The sequence below is a fragment of the Manihot esculenta genome, chromosome 9, assembly GCF_001659605.2.
Source record: "Manihot esculenta cultivar AM560-2 chromosome 9, M.esculenta_v8, whole genome shotgun sequence".
Taxonomy (NCBI): Eukaryota; Viridiplantae; Streptophyta; class Magnoliopsida; order Malpighiales; family Euphorbiaceae; genus Manihot; species Manihot esculenta.
Window position 1 is genome coordinate 34,737,123 of NC_035169.2, and position 22,732 is coordinate 34,759,854.

A 22,732-nucleotide genomic window follows, 5' to 3' on the forward strand; every position below is an offset into this window, starting at 1 on the left:
AATGCAGTTATTTTAATAGTTTTTTTATTATTCTATTTTTTCATAATTTAGTAAAACATATGGAAATTTATAGATATTATAGTAATTACTTTGTTTATAATGAATGATTTGGCTTTCCCCTCCCAAGTAATTCTAGACTTATTTTTCTTTAGGTTTTGTTTTATGAAAGAAGTTATTTTCTACAAACATAAGAAGGGAAAATATTTTTAAAAACTATTAAAATATGGGAGATTATTCAATATTTTTAACATAGAATATCATATTATGAAAAGAAAATATTTAAAAAATTTTGCGAGCCATAAATCATTGTCGATATTATAAAACCTACCCTAGAAAATAAAAGCTTAGCAAATTGAAGAAATTAACAAATTTCTTGATACTATAAAATTTTAAGAAATGGGTATGACTCCATTATCAGAAGCAAGAGCTGCAGATCAAGAATGCCAAGTAGTTTGTGTTCATGGTGGTGGTGTCTGTAGAAAAGGAAAGAAAAGCAAAAGCAAATTTGTTTTCATTTTCTCTTTTGCCTATAGCCAGCATTCATGAATTCCCTGAGTTTCTAGGCAACCAAACAGTAATTTGTTACCTCTTTTTAAACCCTTCTGGATTAGCTGATTGTGTTTTGAGGAGAAATGACAATAACACTTTACATGTGAAAAATAAAACGATATCTGCTTTTATTTTCTTTCCCTTGCTTTCCTAGAAAAATATCAGCTACTTGTACAACAAAACAAAAAGAGTTTCATTACATTGATAAGGGAGAAAATTGCATCCTTCTATGAAGCAAAACTATCACTACCATTGACAAAGAAGAAAAAAGAATCGAAAGCAGATCTCAAAATGAGTCTAATGCAATGAGAAATCAGTAATGAACAAAACCCCATAAGGACATATCCATAATTGAAGAACTTGCTCTGTGACTCTGAATCTTTTTGTTTTTTCTTGTTTAATCAGTAGAGAGATAAAGATAACCCTTGCATGTTTAATCAGCCCGTGGCAGCAAGAAACTAAATCCTGAATTCTCACGAATAAGAGGTGGTGGTTCAATGTCTGCGATGTCAATTTGTTCCATTGACTTGGACAAATCATCCACTGAAAATGGAATGCTGCAACAGGAACAAAAATTTGTGTTGAAATGGCAAGAAATAAGGAAAAAGAGAATCACATAGTAGAAAATGAAAGATAGAAAGTGAACCTTGAATCATCATCCAACAGGAAAGAACTACTAACAGCATTGTTTGAATCTTCAGTCATCAACACTCTCATATTAGATATTACCTAGAAAACAAAATATTAAAAAAAAATCATATGGGAAAGCTCGTCATGGTCAATTTTGTACTCCCTTGTTCTATTTTATGTAATGAAATTGTAGAAAGCTCACTTCTGAGGACACACTGTGTGTCCCATACTTGTCATCCCAGTACATCGTACTAATCCGATATAGCTGCTGTATACTAAGAACCTGTAAAAAAGAAGAATGAATTCGGTTATGATATAGTTAAGATGATGAATCGTGTGTATTTCAAGTTCCTTTGATATGCATCACTTACCGGACACAGGTCATGGCTTATTTCATCCAATGTTTTCTTAGGTTTTTGATGTATGACCTACACCAGAAAACAATAAATTTCATGATGTTTTGTCACTGTTTTTCCTTGTTCATCTGTCATAAATTGTAATGGTGGAAGATATATTTCATCAACAATAGATACCAGAAACCCTATAGCCTGTCTTATGTGCTTGAGCTCATCCCAGGCTGAACCTGCATACTGCATTTATAAATTTTTGGTTAGCTAGTGAATATTTCATTTACAAGCTGAATGTGAAATGGGAGTGGATGAAGTACCTCATCTGTTGCCTTGTAACACCAATGTTCCAATTCAGCCAATCCAGCTTTAACGTATTCACCATTACTAAATGAACAGCACTCTCGCCTTAACAAAAGACTGCAGAGGAGGATGAGAAAGTTACACAAATTAATAAGAAAATTGTTCTGGCCAATCTATAAATGCAACTTAAATAGCAATTGAAACTAGGAGCATAGATTGGTTACCTGTTAAATAGTTGAACATTGATGAAAGAAAATATTTGAGTGAACACCTTGCGAACTAAGAATGGGGGTACCTATGGAAGGAGTCATACAAAAGGGATCTCTATAATATTAGAGACAAAGAAAATAGGAAAGCTAAGATGAAGGAAAACAAGAAAGGGATCTCGGTTACATGATTTGCTTTCAAAGTGTTTAAGAAGTTCCCAAGACTCTTCACAATCCCTTGCCAGTGAGCAATCAAAGCTTGTTGTGCTGCTGTGTTTGCAACTGAACGTACTCCCTTTACTAAGCTTGCTCTGGATATTCTTGGTGCCTGTGCCATGTTTCAGATAGAAAGTTATCTAAGTAATTCAAGACAAGTGATTAAAATCTATCCACAGAAGCATAATGGTTTCAAATATTAATTTAACAAGTCTATTGTGTATATTATGCAGGTATACCTGGATGCACAGTCCAAGCAAAGGAGAAATTTCTTTCTTCAGATTATCTCGAATCATTCCATAAATTTTTTCAACATATGCTGTAAGCTGCTGTTTGAAAAGCAAAGCTGGGTACTTGGCTTCAACTTGTCGCAAGGTATCTACTCCCCCATTAATGGCCCCATTGATTAAGGAAAGGTTGACTCCTTGGGGAGCTCCACGGAAACTCTAAACAACGGTAACAGCAAACAACTGAATTGGTTAATGAAAAGAAAACTCCTATTGGTATTCTCTGATTACAGGGAGATACTTATTCTTACCTGTGTCATTCTTCCAAATAGAGTAGCAGATGATGATCGGCGACGTTGTGGAGCCATTCCTGCTGCACCACTCGCCTTCAATGTGCGCTGAAGTAGCAAGAGAAGTGTCGATGCATTGGATAACCAGTATGCCAATACATCATTGTTATCCTGAGTCTGAAATCCAAATTGCAGTAATATGTCAAAAGAGGCAACTTCTGAGCAGGAGAAAAAAAAAGTAATAAATGTTAATGCTAACATGTAAGATTTTCCATTTCAAACCTCAATGGCGTGGCCTATGGTCTGAATTATACGATCAAAGACGCTAGTCCGCTCAACTTCAAATGATCTCCATTGCAGAAGGCATTTGTATATGATACAGGCAGCAATAGGTCTGTTCCCTGAAAAGCCTAGGTGTTGGGCAATGCAGCGAATGAGCAACTCCTGGTTCTCTTGTTGTTTCTCATTTAGTGACTTTTGTGGTTTATCATCTACTTCAGAGTCCCTTTGATTTAGGGAAGCACTGTGCAGCTCCTGATCCAGTTAATCAGGTTAACAAATGAAAAAACCTCAACAAAGAACACTTTAATAACTGAAAAATATAAAGTCCTTGTTCTTCATTTGGAAATAATGGCGTAGATTGAAGTAAGCTATACTCACCAATCCTGCCTTTGCTTCCACTGGAATGTGACTTTCAGCCCGCTGCCAATTATCAATGAAATAGAGAAGCTCTTAGGTCCTTTTATGGGGAAAAAAAATCCAATCTAGTATGGAAAATTCATCTTGAAAGTACCTGCATAATTGATCTGGAGCGTCCTGAAAGGAACTTGTTGGGTGCCATGGACACAGCCTGTTGCCTCAGCACTTGATTCTCTGATTCCAAGTTTGTGAGCTTCTCTTCTAGCCTAATAACAAAGTGTATAAGAGCTGGTTAATTACACAAGAAAACTTGTTAATAGTGGTGACTTTGTTTCATGGTAGAGATTCAGCTAGTTGAACTTGCAGTCATTTGTTACCCTTACAGGCAAAACAGGTTAAAATAATACAATTGAAACAGCTGAGTGAAATGATTTTTAATGCATTACCTTTGCAGAGATTCCTGAAGCTGTTGAACTTTTTTCTCTGTGTCTTCTAATTTTTTTTGTTTTTCCTCACAAGCCTCTTGGACTTCATTATATTTCTGCTCGTTACTATCAGCTCTTTCTTTCTCAGATTCCAAAGATGCCTGTGAGTGCACAGGACAAATATCATAGTTAATGATAATGACTATGAAATTATGCATTTGATTCACACAGAAGAAAGTATAAATTGATTATTACTTTGAACCTTCTTACCTTTAGTTCTTCCACTTCTGCTGTTAGAGACTCAACTTTCTTTGTATCTTCAACAAGTACTTCAGTTTCTTTGATAACAGGAGGTGCTTCTTCAATAACCTGCTTCGCAGCCTCTCGTTCCTTTACTAGCAATGCATTTGTTTCTTCTAACTTCTTATTCAATTCTTCTATTGAATTCTGAAATTTGGTTGCCTCATTTGCTTTTGCTTCTTCTAAGTCGGTCTGCATATGTGTCATTAAACTATATCAATAAGCAGCAGTAAGTTCATTAAACCATATCGCTGAACAGCAGTAAGTTCTTCCAATGAGAAGAATCAGAAGTGATAGCACTCAAAGATTTTAAACTGATACCATGGTATAATTTTATTTCTAAAGAAAAAGCATATGGAAAGTCTTATAACTATCTTTGTCAATGAATAATTTCCACTAGAAGATTAAAGTTACCCTTAAACGCTTTTCCAGTTGTAAGCGCCAAGTGATTTCCTCTACTTGTTTCTCAAGCTTATTTTTGGCCTCCTTTAGTGCACCAGTTTCCCTTGCTTCCTGCAAAGAAAATTGGAGGTAGATGTCAGGATTTCAATTTAAAACTGGAAGCATTAATCTGAATCAGGTTTATTTACGTTGTGTAACTGCTTTTATTTAAAACCATGATTACCGGTCCTAACAAATAATGCTCAATTTCAACAGGTGAATTCTATAAAACTTTATTTGTAAAAGACTAGACAGTACTAACCATTTTGAGCTTCCTAAGTTCCTTCCTGGCAATTCTTCCCCTCCATCTGGTTTGTGAGACAATTGCTCCTTTCTTGAGCCTACTGTAGTAGGAAACAGCTTTATGACAACGCCACTGGGTCTGCATTTTGTCATTTCACATAAAAAAACTAGCTTTGATAATCAAATGTGTGAAAATGTAGCTTTCCAGTAAATATGATGTAATTAAGGATAAAACCTGAATAATGATGGCAGCTTTGGTTTGCTTCCTATATCTGAATTCCTTATGAGCAGCCATTGCCCTTAAACCCGTTTGCAAGGTAAGTGCACAGACATGGAGTTTCTTGTAAGCTTTTCTTGCTTCATATCTGCGTACATGCTTCTGAATTTTCACAGCAGCCGCCTCCCGTTTCAAGCGATTAAAAAGTTTGCAAGCAAGTCTTCCTACAAGTCATTTAAATTTATTGAAAAGAAGTCAAGCTCAGGGAATGATAGTAGTAAAAAACAAAAAAACAAAAAAACAAAAAAACAAAAGAATAAAAGCATGCAGATAAGCAAACAAAATTATCTACAAAGGGGAATATGTTCATTATGTTTTGATAATGATTTATGATTCACCTCTCCATAGTGCTTGAATGGATACGGCAGCTTTTCGCAATGCAATAAACCGTTTACGAGCACAATGAGTCCGTATTCTCCGCTGGATAGTTTTTGCTGCAGTGCTGAGGACCTCAGATCTCCGTGCATCTAATTCAGCCATCTGACCAGCTCTTAGGAATACCTTCGTTTTGCCTATCTGAAAGACATTTCAGGGAAATTGAACAAGTGTCTTTGATCAACATATATATAATTGGATTGATGGACCTTCATTTTCCTGACATCTCAATCATGCATTGCAGCTAATATAGTCCATTTGTGATCCATTTATATCAGAAACACATTACATTATCAACTATTATGTATTACCTGAAAGCCTTGAAGCCCCTTCTTTTCTAGAATTTTTTTACAAGCAGCCTTTTCATCGTAGCTGCTCACAATGAATTTAATCAGCGAAACTCGAAAACACATTCAATCTGGCTACACTTTTCAAGTCAAACAGATTACAGTAATTACTCTTCTAAACTGAAACTTATCCAAAAGGATATACTTACTTTCCTTCCAAAGCCTCTGGAGCAAGAAGCCCAAATCTGTTTACAAATTCGAAGAAGGGTTTTCGAGTAGGATATCCAGCACAACTGATTCTGATTGCTTCTAGAACACCCTACATGAATAACCAGCAGTGATATCAAAAACTTGGATGCATTTTTTCAGGAAAAAAAAAGCATAAATCAAATAAATGCTAAAATTTTACTTACACCACAACGCAATTGTTGCATGATATTGACATTCTCAAATATGGCAGGTTTGAGCAAGTTGTTTGGCTTTACACATCTGATATAGTGAGGTTCAGTAGAATTTAACGTGTCCATTAATGATTGTAGTTGTAGCTGCATCATATATGGTATAGAACATATTAGTATTCATTCTGGAAAAAGGCGTTGCAGTACGAGAATCACAGTGGGTGGTATGGGAGTATCACATGAAATGTTATTCATTTAGATTAATATTACCACTACTAAACAAATATAACTTCAGGAAAGTTACCTTAAAGCGAGAACCAATAGAAGAAAACTTTGAAGATTTACTTGTTTCTTCTGGAAGTTGAGGGAAAAGGCCTGCTACAAATGAACACTTGGAAGCACTTAACAAATCCTGATGTTCAGGAACCACATAATCTTTGTTCTTGTCCAAAAATTGGTCAGATTGATACAGGACCTGCAAAATAAAAGTACGAGGGAGAAAATATTAAACGCAAAATGCTGCTCAAACTCTACAATTTATGATGCTCTAGTAATCATACCTCTCCAGCATAATGAGCAATGGTGAAATCTGTTCGAGACAATTTCGGCTTGATAAACCGTTTGTGAACTTTAAATGTCTGATAAAGCTTATTCGCAAATGTTTCATGTGTTGACTTTGGAAACATGCTGAAGAACAAGGCGAGCTTAATATGAATAACAAAAACTAATATGACTTTCAACCAAAAGACTAAACTAAGATTTCATATGGAGCTGACTGGAGCAAGAAAAAGAACTTCTTGAAATAATACAATAGGTAGATATAACAACAACTCTTTGAGAAATAAAATATTGTGACAAGAAAAAACAGACATACCAAGCTTCATCAAGGAGCGCAATTATTCCCCCAGGTTTCTGCATGATACAATATACAAAAGAAAATATAACTTCTTGGAGCACTGATTCAAATACAATGGAATGAGAGCAAAACCACTTCAACATAGTTGGAGGCTAAAGCAAACTAACAGGCTGTATGGACTAAAATGTTAATAGCTAAAGAATCGCATTTGCTACAGACTCAGAGGAATAACCTTTTCAATAAGATCCAAGACATCTTGATTATCGACGAACTCAATGTAGCTCCAATCAATCTGTTCTTTAGTGTATTCTTCTTGTTCCATTTTGAAGACGTGCTGAAAGTCATTAGAAACTCTCTTCAGTTAAAGGAACAGATAAATCCAGCTAACTGGTCAGCATGATTTCTGATACTTACCTGGTTGAAATGCTGCTGTAACTTCTCATTTGTGAAATTGATACAGAACTGCTCAAAACTGCACAGTAGGAATTATGGATTTTTCTGCATCTCTGCAGTAAATATAAATTGTATGCATGGATTTGATTAGTCCTTACCTGTTAGTCTTAAAGCTTTCAAAACCATATATGTCAAGTACTCCAATCAGACATTTTGAATTAGCATCTTGTCCAATAGAATTATTAATTTTGTCCACCAGCCTGTACAAAAATTAGCATAAAATAGCTAGCAAAACTCTGTCTCATTCTCAAGGTTAACAATCATATGTCAAACTAATACAATAATTTTGTACCAGTCAAACAGGCGTGAATAAATTGTCTTAGCTAAACCATCCCTGCTAACTAATGCACTTTGAGGATCCAGACTTCGCTTGATAACCTCCTCAGGGGTGATCATGACACGCTTGCACAAAGCATCTTCCAAGGCTACAGGATTGCACCTGAAATAAAAATTAAAAGGCAATAGTTACATCTATGCTAAAACAAACATATTAGACTATGAACTATGATGGTGATATGATCCAGAACTCTTACATGAGTAGCTCTGCTGTCATTTTAAGATGAAATTTAGCTTGTTCATCCTTTGGAACTGATGAATCAACATCCTTTCCCTTGGTAAAAACAATATTGCCAAGATGAAGGATTGCAGCAACAACTCTAAAAATTGCCTCCTATAAGAGAGAGAGAGAGAGAGGAGGGAGAGTGAGACGCTAGTCTATGGGTAGCAGTTAAAAGCGTCCTTGTCTATAAATTATACCTGTTCTTTAGCACTTATTCCAACAATATCCATAGCTCGTCTTGTGGCAAGATAGTCATGGGCATCACTTACACCAACCAGTTCATAGCAATTTGACTGATTAAGATAGTGAAATGATTTTGGGTTTCCCAACTTATATTTTTCGATCTCCTGTTAAAAATAATGACTTTTACTAGAAGTTACATCAAATAGAAATAACTAGAGGATAGTTAGGATCTCAAGAAAAAGCAGTCATTTCACAAGTTACCTCCTGTGGTGCAGCACAAAGAAGGTAAAAGCAGTGATAGTTGCGCTCAGGATCAGAAATTTGGCAAACACGAGATCTCTCTAAAAGGTAAGTTCTGATGGCAGCTCCTGAGATTCTTCCTTGTTTATCAAACTGGATCTCAACAAATTTACCAAAACGACTGCACCAGTATTGTAGGAGAGCATTAATGTCAATTACCAGCAAATATGAAGAGTTGATAAGAAAGTGTGCAGCAATTTTGCTAATATTATCTTTCTTTTAATGCAATAGATGAAGAGGCTACAACTGACATCATACTCTTTGGTTCAAGTGGAGTTTCTCACCTGGAATTATTATTTCTCACAGTTTTAGCATTCCCAAAAGCTTCAAGGACTGGATTTGACTGAAGATAATACAAAAGTTTTATTATTCAAATGAGAAAGCATAAAAACTTCATAGAGTAGTACACCTCAATCAAATTATAGAACATTAGTCAAGTTATCAAACATACTTCAAGAACTTGCTGTTCAACTGTCCGTCCTTCAGTAGCAGCTCGACCACCTAAAAAGGCAAGGTACCTCATAAGCATTTTCGTCGTCTCAGTTTTACCTGCGCCACTTTCCCCACTGACCAAAATGGAATTGCTTTTCCCCTCATTGACCATTGCCCTGATTTTAGTAAAGCATTGCCATTGAGTTTTTTACATAAAAAGAAAGTAATGTAAAGAACATGAAATAGAAATAGCAATAACCTGTAAGCAACATCAGCAACTGCAAAAACATGAGGACTCAGCTCTCCAAAAGGTGCTCCTTTGTATTGTTGCATCATGTGAGCATCATAGATATGAGGCAGTCTTTGAAACGGATTAATGGCAATAAGAATATTTCCAGTGTATGTCTGGAGTGGAAGCGGAGAAGAATAATTATTGTAAGTACCAGTGAGGCAGAAAGCAATAGTTCATTTCCTTTTTCTCATTATCTAGTATAATGGTTGCTGTCATCTAATGCGAGGGGAAAATAAAAACTTACATAGATTTCATTCAGTTCATATCTTATCTTCAGATTCTGCAGAACTCCAGGCTCATGCAAATAAGAGAGCTTCGTCATGTCATCAACTCCACCAGCAGGAGCTTCCATATCTTTTGGATATAGTTTTGATAAGGAGGCCGTAACCTTCAACATATATAATTTACTATGAGTCACGTCTACTTTTATTATAATATCTTAAAAGTATAAATATGAATTAAAAGGTTAATGTTCTACAGTTGTTTTCACATTATAGACATGTCTGAAACAAGGAAAAATAATAAAAGCTAGAAGTTCTTATTTTCCCGCCCAATTTGGAGCTTATATATACCTTCTTTCCATCTGGAGTCTCGACAACGACATTCTTCCCTGTAATCTTTATTACCAGTCCATCAATCCAAGCATCTCCTGGGTCTTCAACCCAGACTTGAGAACCTTCAATGATATTCACCGTAGTTCCCTGCAGAAGAATATTAACAATTAAACAGAACAGAGTCTTCATAGCCACATTTAAAGATATAGATAACTCCTCTGTGAATGCACAGCAATAGCTAGAGCGTCCTTAAAGCTCCACCATATCATCAGTCATCTTAAGATTTTCATTTTTTATCAAACTATACTTTATTACAACTGGATATGAGATCTAGACAGGCAAAAGAAAAAAATGATAGGCTACTATTTCTAAAAGGAAATATAATATCTTCATATTTTTCATATCTATCCCTAGGCTCTCAAGGATGTCAATAGTTCCAGCATTCTTCTCCAATGACATTCAAGTATAAAAATTATGATTTTACATAATTGTAGCTTGATAATTCAATAGTTTAACCTACAGTCCTCGAACGACAGTGTAGTGATTCTAATGTGGATTTCTCTTCAACCATTGATTGTATCACCAAAGCAATAATAGAAGCAGAAGTAACATCCACATACCATCTTTTACGGTTTTAAATCCAAGGCTGGTGGCTTAAGCAAGTTCCACCTGCATCAATTATAGAAATCTACCCATTCAACTCCACATAAAGCTGAAAATTCCACCATCTTGATCAACAAATAAAAAGATCACATCTTTATGAAAAACGAGATTAATAAATGAAAGCCAACTACATGAATGGCCGAGAAAGGCTGCAAAAGAAAGGATACCCAGTTGATGAAAATGAAAAGAAAGAGGAAATCAGAGGAAGTGAATGAGAAAGAAATTGGAATAGCTTGTCTGAGAGAATGAAAAGAGAAAGATTGGGAGAGTGAAGAGAGTTATTATTTTAGTGGGTTAGAGTTGTGGCCAAGAGAAAGATGAGAGTCTTGGAATGGGCATTGAGTTCGGTTTGCTTCCCTTTGTTTTCGCGCCAATTCGTGGTTACCATTTTACAACTAACCAAGTCTTCTCTTCTCTCACTCTCTCTTCGGAAATGTCCCAATTCTCTATCGCTATTATCATCGTACTGTGCTAGAGCTCGCCGTGAGAGCCGTTGGATTCAAATCCATGGTAAAAAACTTTCTCTCTTATTTTAAATTAATAATACCATATATTTATTTCCAAATAGCAAAATGGATAATAATAATTTTTTTTAATAAAAATAAAAAAATTATGGCATGTAAATTAAATTTTACTTACTTTTTAAATGTAAATTTCATATATTGAGATTCACATAAATTAATTATTTAAATTTATACAATATTTTATTATTAATTTTTTTTTTAAATAGAGATTAGAGATTGGAGGAGCAGAACATGAGATCTTTTAAATTTATTCAGATGCTCTTACTATCAGATTAAATCTGTGAGTATTTTATTGTTAATTGTTAGTGTGTGAATATAATTTTTATAAAATTATATAATTATGGGCTAATTGATTAATAGAGAATTATTATGAGTTGTCGCACTAAAATCTTATAATCTATATATATATATGCATACTTAAAAATATATTAAAATTATCTAATTATTTCTTATTTTATTATATTAATCAATTTTATTTTAAAAATCAAGGAAGCTTCGGTGACCTTAATTTGTCAAATAAAAGAAAAACTAAAATAATACATAAGATTTGGTTATATGTTAATCGTTGTTTTGGCCCACTTTTTCAAACAGAAACATGAGGAGAGGCAGCCATTTTAGAATTTTAGCATCATTGTTTGATCACAAAGTCACATCCTTTTTCTGTTTTTTCCCAATCTATCTTCTTCCTCGAAGTACAAATCCATGCTTCTTGGAAGCTCAGATCCCTACTTATAAATCTAATTATTTCCCTATAAAATCATGCAAAATCAAGAACAACACAAACCCACGATTAATCTCTCTCTCTCTCTTTCTCTTTCTCTTTTCTCTGATATTGAGGATTCATCAGTGCAAATATGGACAAGTTTATTGAGCAAAGTTCCCAACTTCTCCAGCGTCCCAAGAGCCGGAAACTTTCCAAGAAAATGAAAAGGCCAGTGAAGATTACGTATATTTCCAGCCCAACAATGTTTACAGCTACCAATGCTTCAGAGTTTCGAGCAATCGTTCAAGAATTTACAGGTAAGGATTCCAAGGTTTTAGACAATTGGGATCCTTGTACTGCAACTAGCAATGAAGAATCTACCATGGAAGTTCTAAATAACTCTGAAACTACTTCACGTTTAACTATGGAGAGTGAGAGTGCAGACCATATTTTTTTGAACTATGCATCCTCTTCATCGCCGGAGATGGAAGATAGTTTTTTTTGGAACGGTGTTTCTGAGAGCCTCTTTGGATTTCAATCTCCTTGTCTTTTTGTGTAATGGAATTTAAGATGAAAAACGAATTCGATTACAGAAAATTTAAGAATGTTCAAATTATCGAAATTTTGATTATTCACATGAATATGAAAGAGAAATCGCATGATCAGAAAAGAATTACTATGTTCTGATGATTAAGTTTGCTTATTATACTAAAAAGAAAAGCTAAGAAATTTTTTTTTTTTTTTTCATTTTGAGCTTAATGCAGAAATCAAGAAATTAAATTAATAAAATTATATTTTGGGCTAAATTAAACTTGAATTAAATTTTTTGAGCTAATTTGGAAAAAAAAAAAACTAAAATAACTAAATTAAACATCCCAGATTAGCTATATATAGATGTAACTTTTAACTAGAAAAGATGTCATTAAGAAATATATATAAAAAAAAATTATAATTTTTATTAAAAACTACAGATAATTTATTTTGATATTTTAATCTTAGATGTTATTTATTTTTATTATTGTTTTAATATTAAAAAAAAAGTTATTTTTACTATGTTAAAATCGGGAAAAAAAATGTAAATTTAGATATAAAAATTCAATATTTGAAAAAAAAATTGTAAATTTAGATTAAAAAATAAATATTTAAACATAAATAAAACTAAAAATTGAAATATAATAAAAAAAATAGAAACAGTAGGAATTAAATTACAACCACACTAAAATTCTTATAATCTAAGTTGAAACTAAAAATAAATTTTAAGTTTAATTTCTAAAAATAAAAATTTGAGTAAACCCAAAACACTTTTTATTTCAACAAGCATAAATTTTATCTTAAAATTTATAAAAAATTAAAAGAATAGAATGTGATTATAGATGATTTCATCGCCCCGGTGCAAGGTCAGGCCATGACTACAACTCAGGCTCCAAGGTCAAAAGACTCCTCCACTGAGTCGACTTGAGTCATCCGGCCTTGAGGTCGGGCCTGGATTACCCGGCCTAGAGGTCGGGCCTCCTCTAGACCTCAGCCTCCTTACATCACACTCAGTTCTAAGCCTTAGTGGAAGATAACTGGCCAATCCTTCTAGCAAATCCACAACACGCGTGTCAGAAGGAATTAAATAGCCGTTTAGCATGGAACAGAGGTCTGATATTTTTATATGTACATATTCGTATGAGAGAGACAAGTGGACCAATGATGATGAGGCCGTTATACATTACTGGCAGACAAATAAAAAAAGAATAAAAGAAAATTGACTTCCTCCTCTCAAACCAAGCTTACAAAACTCTTATAAAACTTTATTTTTTGGATCTCATATCATCAGAATGTATACAGAAATGTTATAATAATCAAAATTCGGTTCCAAACTCCTTTTCAAATACTTATAAAAAATAATAAAAGAAAATGCTTTAAAATTGTCAACCAACTTTAATTAACTTTTAGAACTAAAGAGATTGCATGGACATTGACATTTGACTATACTTACTAACACGTGATGTTTACTAATTTAAGTGCAAATCATTGACCATAATTAATCATATTGCCATAATTTTCTTAAGAACGATCCATGTCTATTCAAAATTTTTAAATTTTCACCTACTAATTTTAGTTTATTGGTATTGAGTCGTCTTCTAAATTAAATTATTTTTATTATAAATTTTAATCAGAATCAATTATTAAAAAAAAAACTATTTTTTTCTCAAACTTTTACAATATTAAACATATTCAAGTATCATAAATTAATTTTAGAATATTAATATTTAAATTATTCTTACAATTTAAAAAATAAATTATTTATTTCATCAGTTTTACTTCCGTTATTTATGTTAGTCATTTCATCCGTTTTGGCTCTTTAGTACATTTAAAATTATTTGCAATCTAATGTTTAAATATTATTACAATTTCGCATCATTACTATATTCATCCCTCAATATCTGTTTTTTCAAAATTTATATACATTTAACTAAAAAATAATAAAAATAAAAAACTAAAAATCAAATAATTTTATTGAAATTTTTAAAAAATTAAAAAATAAATTTCAAATAATAAAAAAAAATATTTATAATAGAAAAATCTCTAATATATAAAATTATAAAAATATTTTATACAAATAGTTAGAATATAAAATTAACCTCATAAATAAATTTTATGATAGTCTTTCGATTTTTATCACACTTTTAAAAGTTGTGCAGTTTAAAATTTTTTTCGAAAAATTATCGTGAGTCTCTATCGAACGTTAAATTAGATCTAATTTAATTCAAATCTGTTGTAAAGTTCAAAATTAATTGTTTCGTATTAAAAATAAAATTTGTTTGAAAGAGAAAGAAAAAGGGGAGAGATGGGACAAACATAAATAAAATTATAAATGATCGTAATATTTAGAGATTAAAGAATAATAAATCTTTAATTTTAAAGATAAACATGGAAATGATATAATTGTGCAATAAAAGTAAATTTAAAAGGCTAACTAGTCTGATTTTATTTTTCAAAATAATTAGTCTATTTTAATTTTTTAAAATAATTAATCTAGATCTATATGGACTTTTAATATAAAGTTTTAGTAGGATCATATAAAATCCTATATATTTATACTGCAAATTTAATTTAATTTATATATATTAGTTTTAATAAAATAAAATATTATTTTTTTAACATTAAAATATTATTATTTTGTTAAATATCAAAATTATTTAGTATGTTTAATAAAAATAAAAACCAAAAAAAAAAAAAATAGATTGCAAGAGCTAACCTTTCAAAATCCAGAAATTCAAATCTAAATTGCATCAAACTTCAAGAATAATTCTCAAATACCAACCATAATATATGCATTTATTTGGCTTAAAAATTTAAAATGAATTTATTTGAATTTCACTGAAAAGTTCAATAGTTTATTGGAACTTTTTGATTAAAAAAAAAAAAAAACTTTTTCAGTTTGATGAAGAAAATTGAAAGTAACCAAGTTGGTACGGAAGGAAATTTGATTTTAGTATAGTATTCAAATGGCAAGCGATAACTAGGCAGCCATACTAGAAAGTTAGCGCTGCCAAACCTAGAAACTTTTTTGACACGTGCTTTGGTCAAAATTTTCTCCCAATATGTCCTTTGTTTCCTGGAAGCTTCACTCCCTCGCCTATATAAATTCCCGGCAACGGAAGCAGCCACAGGCCCATAGTGCAATAACCCAATTCCACTATCATATATCTTTCTTCAAGGACAAATGTTAATTGCAAATGGACAATATTAGCGAGCAGTATTTTCAACCTCAAAAGCTTAAGAGACGAAAACTCACCAACCACAAGAAAAAACCAATCAAGATTACATTTATTTCCAACCCAACAATGGTTAGAGCTACCAATGCTTTTAGTGTTCCGAACGATCGTTCAAGAATTGACAGGGAGGGATTCCACAGTCATAGCAATTTTGAAGAAGCTAGACAAGTTCCTGATAACCATAAAGCTGCACTGCTAAAGATGGACAATGAAAGTGTGGATGATGTTTCTTAAGCTGTACATCTTCATCAGTTGGAACCAAAGATGGTTTGAGAGCTTCTTCGAGTTTCAATCTCTTGTTTTCGCATGACATATATGTCCAATTAATAGCTTAAAATTACATGTCCAATTTCCACGGCCAGCAGTGTGAAAAATTCTAGCTGAAAAATGGTTCGAGCAAGCATGCCTAAACGCAGATTAGAGCTGGGCCACAAACACCAAGAAAGGCTCAATATAAAGAAAGTTATCAAGAACAAAGCAAACCAGAATATGGCCTACAATTTACATGAACACTAGCACAAGATTCATAGTCTAACCACATTAAAACTGCCAACAACTTCTAAACAACAAGTCCTTTCCATTTCTTTTTCTAGATCAACTTCTGACTAAACTTTTCTAACTTAAGGGTTTGTTAACAAAGCAGTAGGTTCATCAATTCTCACCTCTCAATTCCCATCATCAGCAGATTTTAAGTAGAGAGTTTCCCCTCCATCATTGCCCCCACCTCCAGAGCTGCCCCCTCGCCCATCAGCAGACCCTGCGCTCCCAATATATTGCTTACTTCCACCTGCCATTCCCCTGCCACCTGCATCACGGCCAAAATCAGGAAACCCTCCTATCCCGAGCCCTCCACTGCCTCCTGCAGTGCTGGCCTCACTTTGCAGCATGTGAAGTCCAGGGCTTCCACCAGAGCTCATGCCAAGTTGGCTGTGTACTGCTTGCTGTTGTTGCAGGGATGCAAGCTGTTGTTGAGTGTACAGCATGGAGGATCTTGCACCCATCAGAGATTGCGACGTCATTTGTTGAGCTTGTTGGTGCTGCATGTATTGTGCTCCTTGCTGCATAATGCTGCTGGAAGGGAACTGCAGAGAATTTACAGATTCACAATCAGGTAGACTTTGGAACAGTTTAAAACAGTGCTCTATGCATATAATGAGTGCAGTTAATGAATTACTTCAAAACTCAAGCTGCCAAATAATTGTTCTAGCCAAGTTCTAGCAAATACAAAACTGTTTCCAAAATGTCAAAGTCATGACACCATTCACATACTTTACATTCCCAGATGGCATTCATACCTGAGCATGCATTGTAGGTGGTTGTGGTTGAGAATCAGCAATTGCAGCCAAATACATGAGGTTTCTCTGTAGCTTTGCCTGGTTCCTGCAAACAAGATGGGTCCTTGTTCAGCAGTTAAAACATTAAAACAACTTCCATACATAGCTTGGTTAACTCAAATGAAATGTTTCTTCTGTTGCTAACAGAATAAAAATTTATAGAAATTAACCTTAAAGCAAAAAATTGAAACAGTAATAGGATATGTTTGTGATAGAAAAATAATTAGATCATAACCTCCAGAATTCCATTATCTCTTGAAATTTTTTGGACAATGGTTTCCTATCAAAACTTCTATGAATGCACAGGTGAGCTTTACAAAAAAGGAAATAACCTTTTTCTGTTATAGGATTGTGGCACTTAAATCAATCGTTTGAACTTCATTTCAAGGATTACCAACTATTCACAACATCCAAGAACTAGATCTGTAGCCCTTTCCTACCATGTCCACCTATTCATACTTAAAGCTAAATAATCTTCCTGCTTGCCCATTAACCACAATGCAGACGTTTGCAGCTGCAATGCCTCTTATCAGAGAAGACAATCGAAACAAAAATTGTGAAATATGAACTAAAAAAGGCTAATGCTTACTCTGCACATTCACTAAGCTTCCCAGAGTTCTGGCTCTCAACAATCTTCAAAATCAATGATTTGTTTTCATCCAGATACTGCATACAGAAATAATGAACTGGAAAATTTAAGCAATAAAATGGCAGGATTAACAGCCAGCAGATGAGAAAAAGCAAATAAGATATTTGAGCAATAAAGTATCCTGCAAAATAAGTTTATCCCGTAGTTGACTGATGAAAGAAACAACTAAAGAAAACGTACTAATTAATGACCAAGGAAAAAAAATATAAATCCTAAGCAATGTAAAATTTTGCTGTTCCTATCCTTCACAGGCACGAATACGTAAAAGAATCATTGAAGGATGCAGGGATGCAAATAAATAGCAAGAAAGCATTCATTGAAAATTTTGCTTGATTTCATTACCCCTTTTATTAGTTTAACTTCACCTTCTATCCACCTAAGTAAGTCTATGCAATATCATAAATAGTGATGAAACACATTACTAAATTTTCCCACTACACAGATAATAAAGGTTTTGCTGGTGTTGCCATATAAACTGTCAAATTGACACATTATTTACATATAAAAACTTTCATATATATTCTAAAGCAAATTTTCACCATTGATTTAAGAATGTACTCCTAGCCAAACATTCTTTTCTCAGTAACTGTAAGTGATTTACTGTGTTCAAAATTCTCATTCAGTTGCCTCTAGTTGCAGCAATACTTCTGTCAATATTCTTCAAGAAAAACTATAGAGCAGTAATTTTGCCACCAAATAACAATGCCTGGAAAAGCCAAGCAGAAGCTCTATGTCTCAACTTCATCACATGCCTTACTCCCAACCCAGAAAAATGTTATGGCCGACATGATTTAGAATAAAAATCCTAGAACTACTTTTGTACTAATTGTATAATCTCTAGCTATTTTAGCATCTGCTGAGGATCCCAAGAAGGCTGAAATAACAGGACAGAAACAGCTAGTGTTCACTAATGAGATTGCCCTTGCCAATGTTGATAACCAAATGGAAATCAAAGACAAGGGCATAAATCATGTAATGGAAATGCCAAAAAAGAAAAACGTTGATTTATAGGACCACTTCTATGTTATAAAGACTATCAAGAAAGGACCACTTGAGCAATAAGATGAACATATCGCCTCTCAGTCAATAATTTGGCTTCCTATGTTCTAAAGATGACTATATTAAAGACCAGAAAGTTTGCATTCACATTTTACAAGAAAGTTCAATACAATCCACAATGATCCTTAAGATATGTGTTTCCCCTGTATATGGCGACATAAAGGGCATTTTACATCATGGAGGAAATAAATAAGCACCAACAATCGGAATTTACAAAAAGAAGAAGAAGAAGAAGAAGAAGAAGAAGAACCAACCCCAACAAGACCAATGACCAGTAGGAGGCTGAGATATCATTAATAGCAAACTGACCTCCGCTGCAACGCTAGCTACATCACCAAATGGTCGAAGATTCAGTAAAAAACAGGTTTTGCTAGTGAAAAACATACAGAAAGAAGTTGGTAGGAAAGCCACAGCGGGTAGAATCGCGAACCCAGTATCCATAGATGACAAATAATCTATGATAAGCTCCAGGAATCAAGAGACCAGTGTTGCTGGCGGAAGGATATGGAGAAGAAGTTGTGATATAGAAACAGAAAAACGGACCCAAAAAAATTAATAAAATAAGTTGAGTTAAGAAAGAAGCAACCAACATGATCTGGAGAAAGAAAAATCTGGGAGACGAATAAAAGCTATAATCACTCAAACTAAAAAAGGGAGAAGCCTCAGAATTCAGAAGTGCGTAATAGCCCACTAATTGTTGATCAGGAAAGAGTAAAAGAACGAATACCAAGTTACCAGCTCTGATCAAATTTCAGCATAACAGTTTATAAAAGGGGATGAAAACATAGGTGACGAGGAAAAATCAAAAGAAGAGCCCGTTGCAGATGAATTCTGAAAAAAGTGTTTGTTTCTTAGGGAAATGGAAAAGAAAATGAGGCAGACGAGAAGAAAGCTTATTATTATTTCATTCACATCTGCAAATGTCATAAATTTTACAGCCAATATATATTATCCATGAGCTACTGATGAGCCGATACTGTTGCAATTTATTACAGTTGCTAACTACCCAACTTTCCCGCTTAACTGGTTTCTTTTATTGATCTCTGAACATCTAATTCTTGAATATTATTCCCTGCATCAGAACCATGACAAACCAATGCACTTGAAAATAACAATGAAAGTTGAAAGGTATCACTGAAAAGAAAGAAACATAGAGAAAAACCCAATAAAAGGTAGCCGAATAATAAGTGAAAGTAACAGATATCCTTTAAAGTGGACCAGAATCAAGAAAAGGAAAGGAAAAAAAAAAAGAGCAGAATCAAGAAAAGTGCAAGAACAAGTTAAAAACAAGGGCAAAGCAAGAAAAGTGGGCCGGAAGAAGAGAAGGAAGAACCTGTTGAATGTGATCAGTGGTGACGTTGTTGGGATAATAGGCTGCCATCATGGGCTGCATCTGCATCAGGTGCTGCTGCATTTCTTGCTTATACATAGCAGCGTCTCTCTCTCTACAGAACTACGGAGAACTGAAAGCCCTGAGAAAGACAGTGGGAAGGAAAAGGAGATGCCTTTGGTTTTCTCTGTTTTCGTTTTCTCTACAGTATCGCTCTCTATCTCAAAGAACAGACAAAAGACAGAGAGAAAGTGAGGTTTCTTAACTAGCTAGATATTGTGAATCTTGAAAGCGAAAGAGAAAGAGATGGAGGGAGTCACGTGATAGTAGTAAACCGGTAAAAAACAAATGGAGAGAGAAGTTTTCAGTATCATGCTCAACATGACATTTTCAGATTCCTTCTTTTCTTTTTCTTTCTTCTTCTTCTTCTTCTTCTTCTTCTTCTTCTTCTGCTCACCTGCCACGCTCCCCCATCACGCTCACCTGCCACTCTCCCCCAGAACAGGCAATAATATATCATATATCACAAACAACCCATAGTAAAAATCTAATAAACAAATGCAAAGAACAAGCAAGATAAACATGAAACCTAACCAGCAAAGGAATTTGCATTTCCATTTCCATTTCCATATATAGCAAAAGCAGAAGCAAGATGAAATTATGGACATATATGAATGATAGATTTAAACATGAAATACAGAAGCATATATTGGTAAATGGGACCCCAAATATTCACATGACTTGTGGCAGTGTAGTCCAATCATATCAGGTCCCTCATCAAACACAAGAAAAGTCAAAGGGACCCCTCAACTCAACTATTGGAATCTATCTCACTAAGCCATGGAACTGTTTTCTGCAAACACCCAAACAAGAAAAAAACAAACAAGATGCTTTCTTTTTAGGGTCGGTGTCCCAGCCTTTTCAGGAGAAGAGAGGGGGGGTCCTTGTACATTAAGGGACACCCAAATTATAAAAGTGGTGGTTTACATATGTATATATATTCAGAGTGAAAATGAGAATGCATGATGATTAGGTAGGTGATGCTCCCAACATGATGAGTGGCTAGGGTGTCGTTGATTCAACAGCTTCCTTTTCATAACTCAGCCTCATATATGCTGCTACTTCTTGTCGTTACTACTACCTACGTACTGCGGAACTGCACAACTTCATTACTTCTTGGCTCCACCACGCCTTTTGTTTTGCTCTCTTAGGCTGTGCTTAATTTCTTCTGATTTAGTAGAATTTTCTGATGAAAAAATAAGAGAACATTTTTTAATCGAAATTTTCTAATTTCAATGACATCTGTCAAATGCCAAGCTGAAGTAGAATCTCTTCCTACCATTTTGCTCATTCTATCAGAAGAAAAAAAAAACGAAATTCAAGATATCTCCCTCTGCAATAATTCTCATGCAAGGCATAAAAATGCTTCACTTCCGTTTATGAATGAAACAATACTCTGATTCCCTGCAAACCCTAATCAGTGACAGTGTACCAACATAGTAGTCCTAATTAACAATTTTTTTTCCTTTGAAAGCTACTAATTAATAATTAACCATAGTCCATCCCCAGTTGGCCAGCTGCTAATACCCATTAAAAAAATAATATTATAATAATTTTGACACATATCCCATGACCAAAAATAAAGATTTGCTTGGAATTAAATGCAATGACCAGTGTGCAATAAATTCTCTACTTGTAATGCGAGAAGGAATAAATGCCCTGTGGGTCTTTTTTCTTTTTTGTTTTCTCTCCAGCATCTGTCAAAAGATTGAAAAAGGAAGAGGGGAAGGAAAGGGAGTGCTGTGCTTCCACTGTGATGGGGATTGAAGCTTTTGTTGAAAAGGGTGCCAATGTACGTTGCCTCGGGTTTGGGGTCAAACATTGACAGATTCAACACTGACTGAATGAATATTAATGGTTTTTTTAAATTGGTAATTAGTATGTGATTTCCATTACCATTTTCAATCTTAATTTCTCATCTTTCCATGCCACTTGCCTTTGCCTTGCAAGTTTTCTCATCTTACTTGGCCTCTTTTTCTTTATAAAAAAATAAAATAAAATAGTAAAGCCCATATTTTCTGGTCAATGAACTTCCTTTTATTAAATTTTCTAAATTTATAACATCTAAACTTTATTTTTGTATATATTTAATCTTTTATTAAAAAATTATACTTAATTATTTTTTCAATTCGTTCTAAATTATGTACAGCTGCTTTTATAAACAATAATTTATTCATAAACTTTCCAATACAATTAATATTTAATATATTATTAAAATTTATTATTTTTTCAGTCTAATAATTTTTATTTATTTTTCTTTTTTATATTATGGTAACTATTATAATGGTATTTAATTTTATTTTATTTTTAAAATAATTTCTTATTAATTATTTTTTTAAAATATTTTTCATTATTTAATAAAATATAATATATTTAAGATGAATATAATTAAAAATATAGTAGAAAAAAATTATAGATGGAAAGAGTAATTTTTAAAAATAATTTAATGTTAATGGATCATGTGTATTAGAAAATTAATAACTAAAATTTGTCACTTTAATTATATTAATTATACTTTTTTTAATTCATGTCAAACAGAAGAAAACCAATATTTTAGGGAATAAAGAGAGTGAAATATGTATAAGTCGATCGTTTAAATTAAAACAAGTGAATGAAAAAATAAATAAAGTTAAGCACTTCCTTCATCTCCATAAAAAAAATCATTTTTCTAAAACTTATATTTTTCTTTTTGCTCTTTTTAAAATAAATTTTAATTCTTTTCACATACATTGAAAAAGTAAAATATATTTATTTCAATAATAGTTTTCTAACATTGATTAAAAAAAAAATAATTTTCTAACGTGAACAATTTATTTATATTTTGTCTGGTAACATAAATAGATGATATATTAGGAAAAAAT

General features: G+C 33.3%; 1 protein-coding gene across 4 annotated transcripts; it reads right to left on the reverse strand.

The window, feature by feature from the left end:
* Positions 1-716: 716 nt before the first annotated feature.
* Positions 717-18,729, reverse strand: LOC110622694 (myosin-9). 4 transcript variants are annotated; one of them, XM_021767292.2, is made up of 39 exons: positions 17,922-18,729; positions 16,359-16,373; positions 9,801-9,904; positions 9,473-9,616; positions 9,196-9,341; positions 8,956-9,112; positions 8,789-8,847; positions 8,466-8,625; positions 8,219-8,368; positions 7,996-8,132; positions 7,755-7,901; positions 7,561-7,662; positions 7,424-7,481; positions 7,242-7,343; positions 7,028-7,065; positions 6,714-6,840; positions 6,458-6,628; positions 6,169-6,300; positions 5,965-6,074; positions 5,780-5,840; positions 5,432-5,609; positions 5,052-5,257; positions 4,836-4,955; positions 4,547-4,645; positions 4,103-4,324; positions 3,854-3,993; positions 3,562-3,673; positions 3,429-3,470; positions 3,051-3,302; positions 2,790-2,945; positions 2,491-2,697; positions 2,223-2,363; positions 2,054-2,124; positions 1,847-1,946; positions 1,713-1,769; positions 1,551-1,607; positions 1,382-1,462; positions 1,196-1,278; positions 717-1,106 (listed from the first exon to the last, which is right to left on the reverse strand). In XM_021767292.2, the coding sequence occupies exons 1-39, from the start codon at positions 17,962-17,964 to the stop codon at positions 983-985; spliced, it is 4,611 nt and encodes a 1,536-aa protein (XP_021622984.1). In that variant the 5' UTR covers positions 17,965-18,729; the 3' UTR covers positions 717-982. The 4 variants fall into 4 exon arrangements, with proteins under 4 accessions (XP_021622984.1, XP_043815849.1, XP_043815848.1 ...); XM_043959914.1 differs by lacking the exons at positions 9,801-9,904; positions 16,359-16,373; positions 17,922-18,729 and having other exon boundaries at positions 3,420-3,470; XM_043959913.1 differs by lacking the exons at positions 9,801-9,904; positions 16,359-16,373; positions 17,922-18,729 and having other exon boundaries at positions 3,429-3,471; positions 3,554-3,673.
* Positions 18,730-22,732: the final 4,003 nt, after the last annotated feature.

What these genes read in the sequence shown, in the direction of transcription:
- LOC110622694 (XM_021767292.2), bottom strand. Translation starts at nt 17,964, where the DNA reads ATGGTGAAAATTTGCTTTAGAATATATATGAAAGTTTTTATAT. An exon ending in TACAGCAGCATTTCAACCAG is followed by an intron (nt 7,344 to 7,423) that starts GTAAGTATCAGA and finishes AATGACTTTCAG; the next exon opens with CACGTCTTCAAAATGGAACA. An exon ending in AATGTTCAACTATTTAACAG is followed by an intron (nt 1,947 to 2,053) that starts GTAACCAATCTA and finishes CCTCCTCTGCAG; the next exon opens with TCTTTTGTTAAGGCGAGAGT.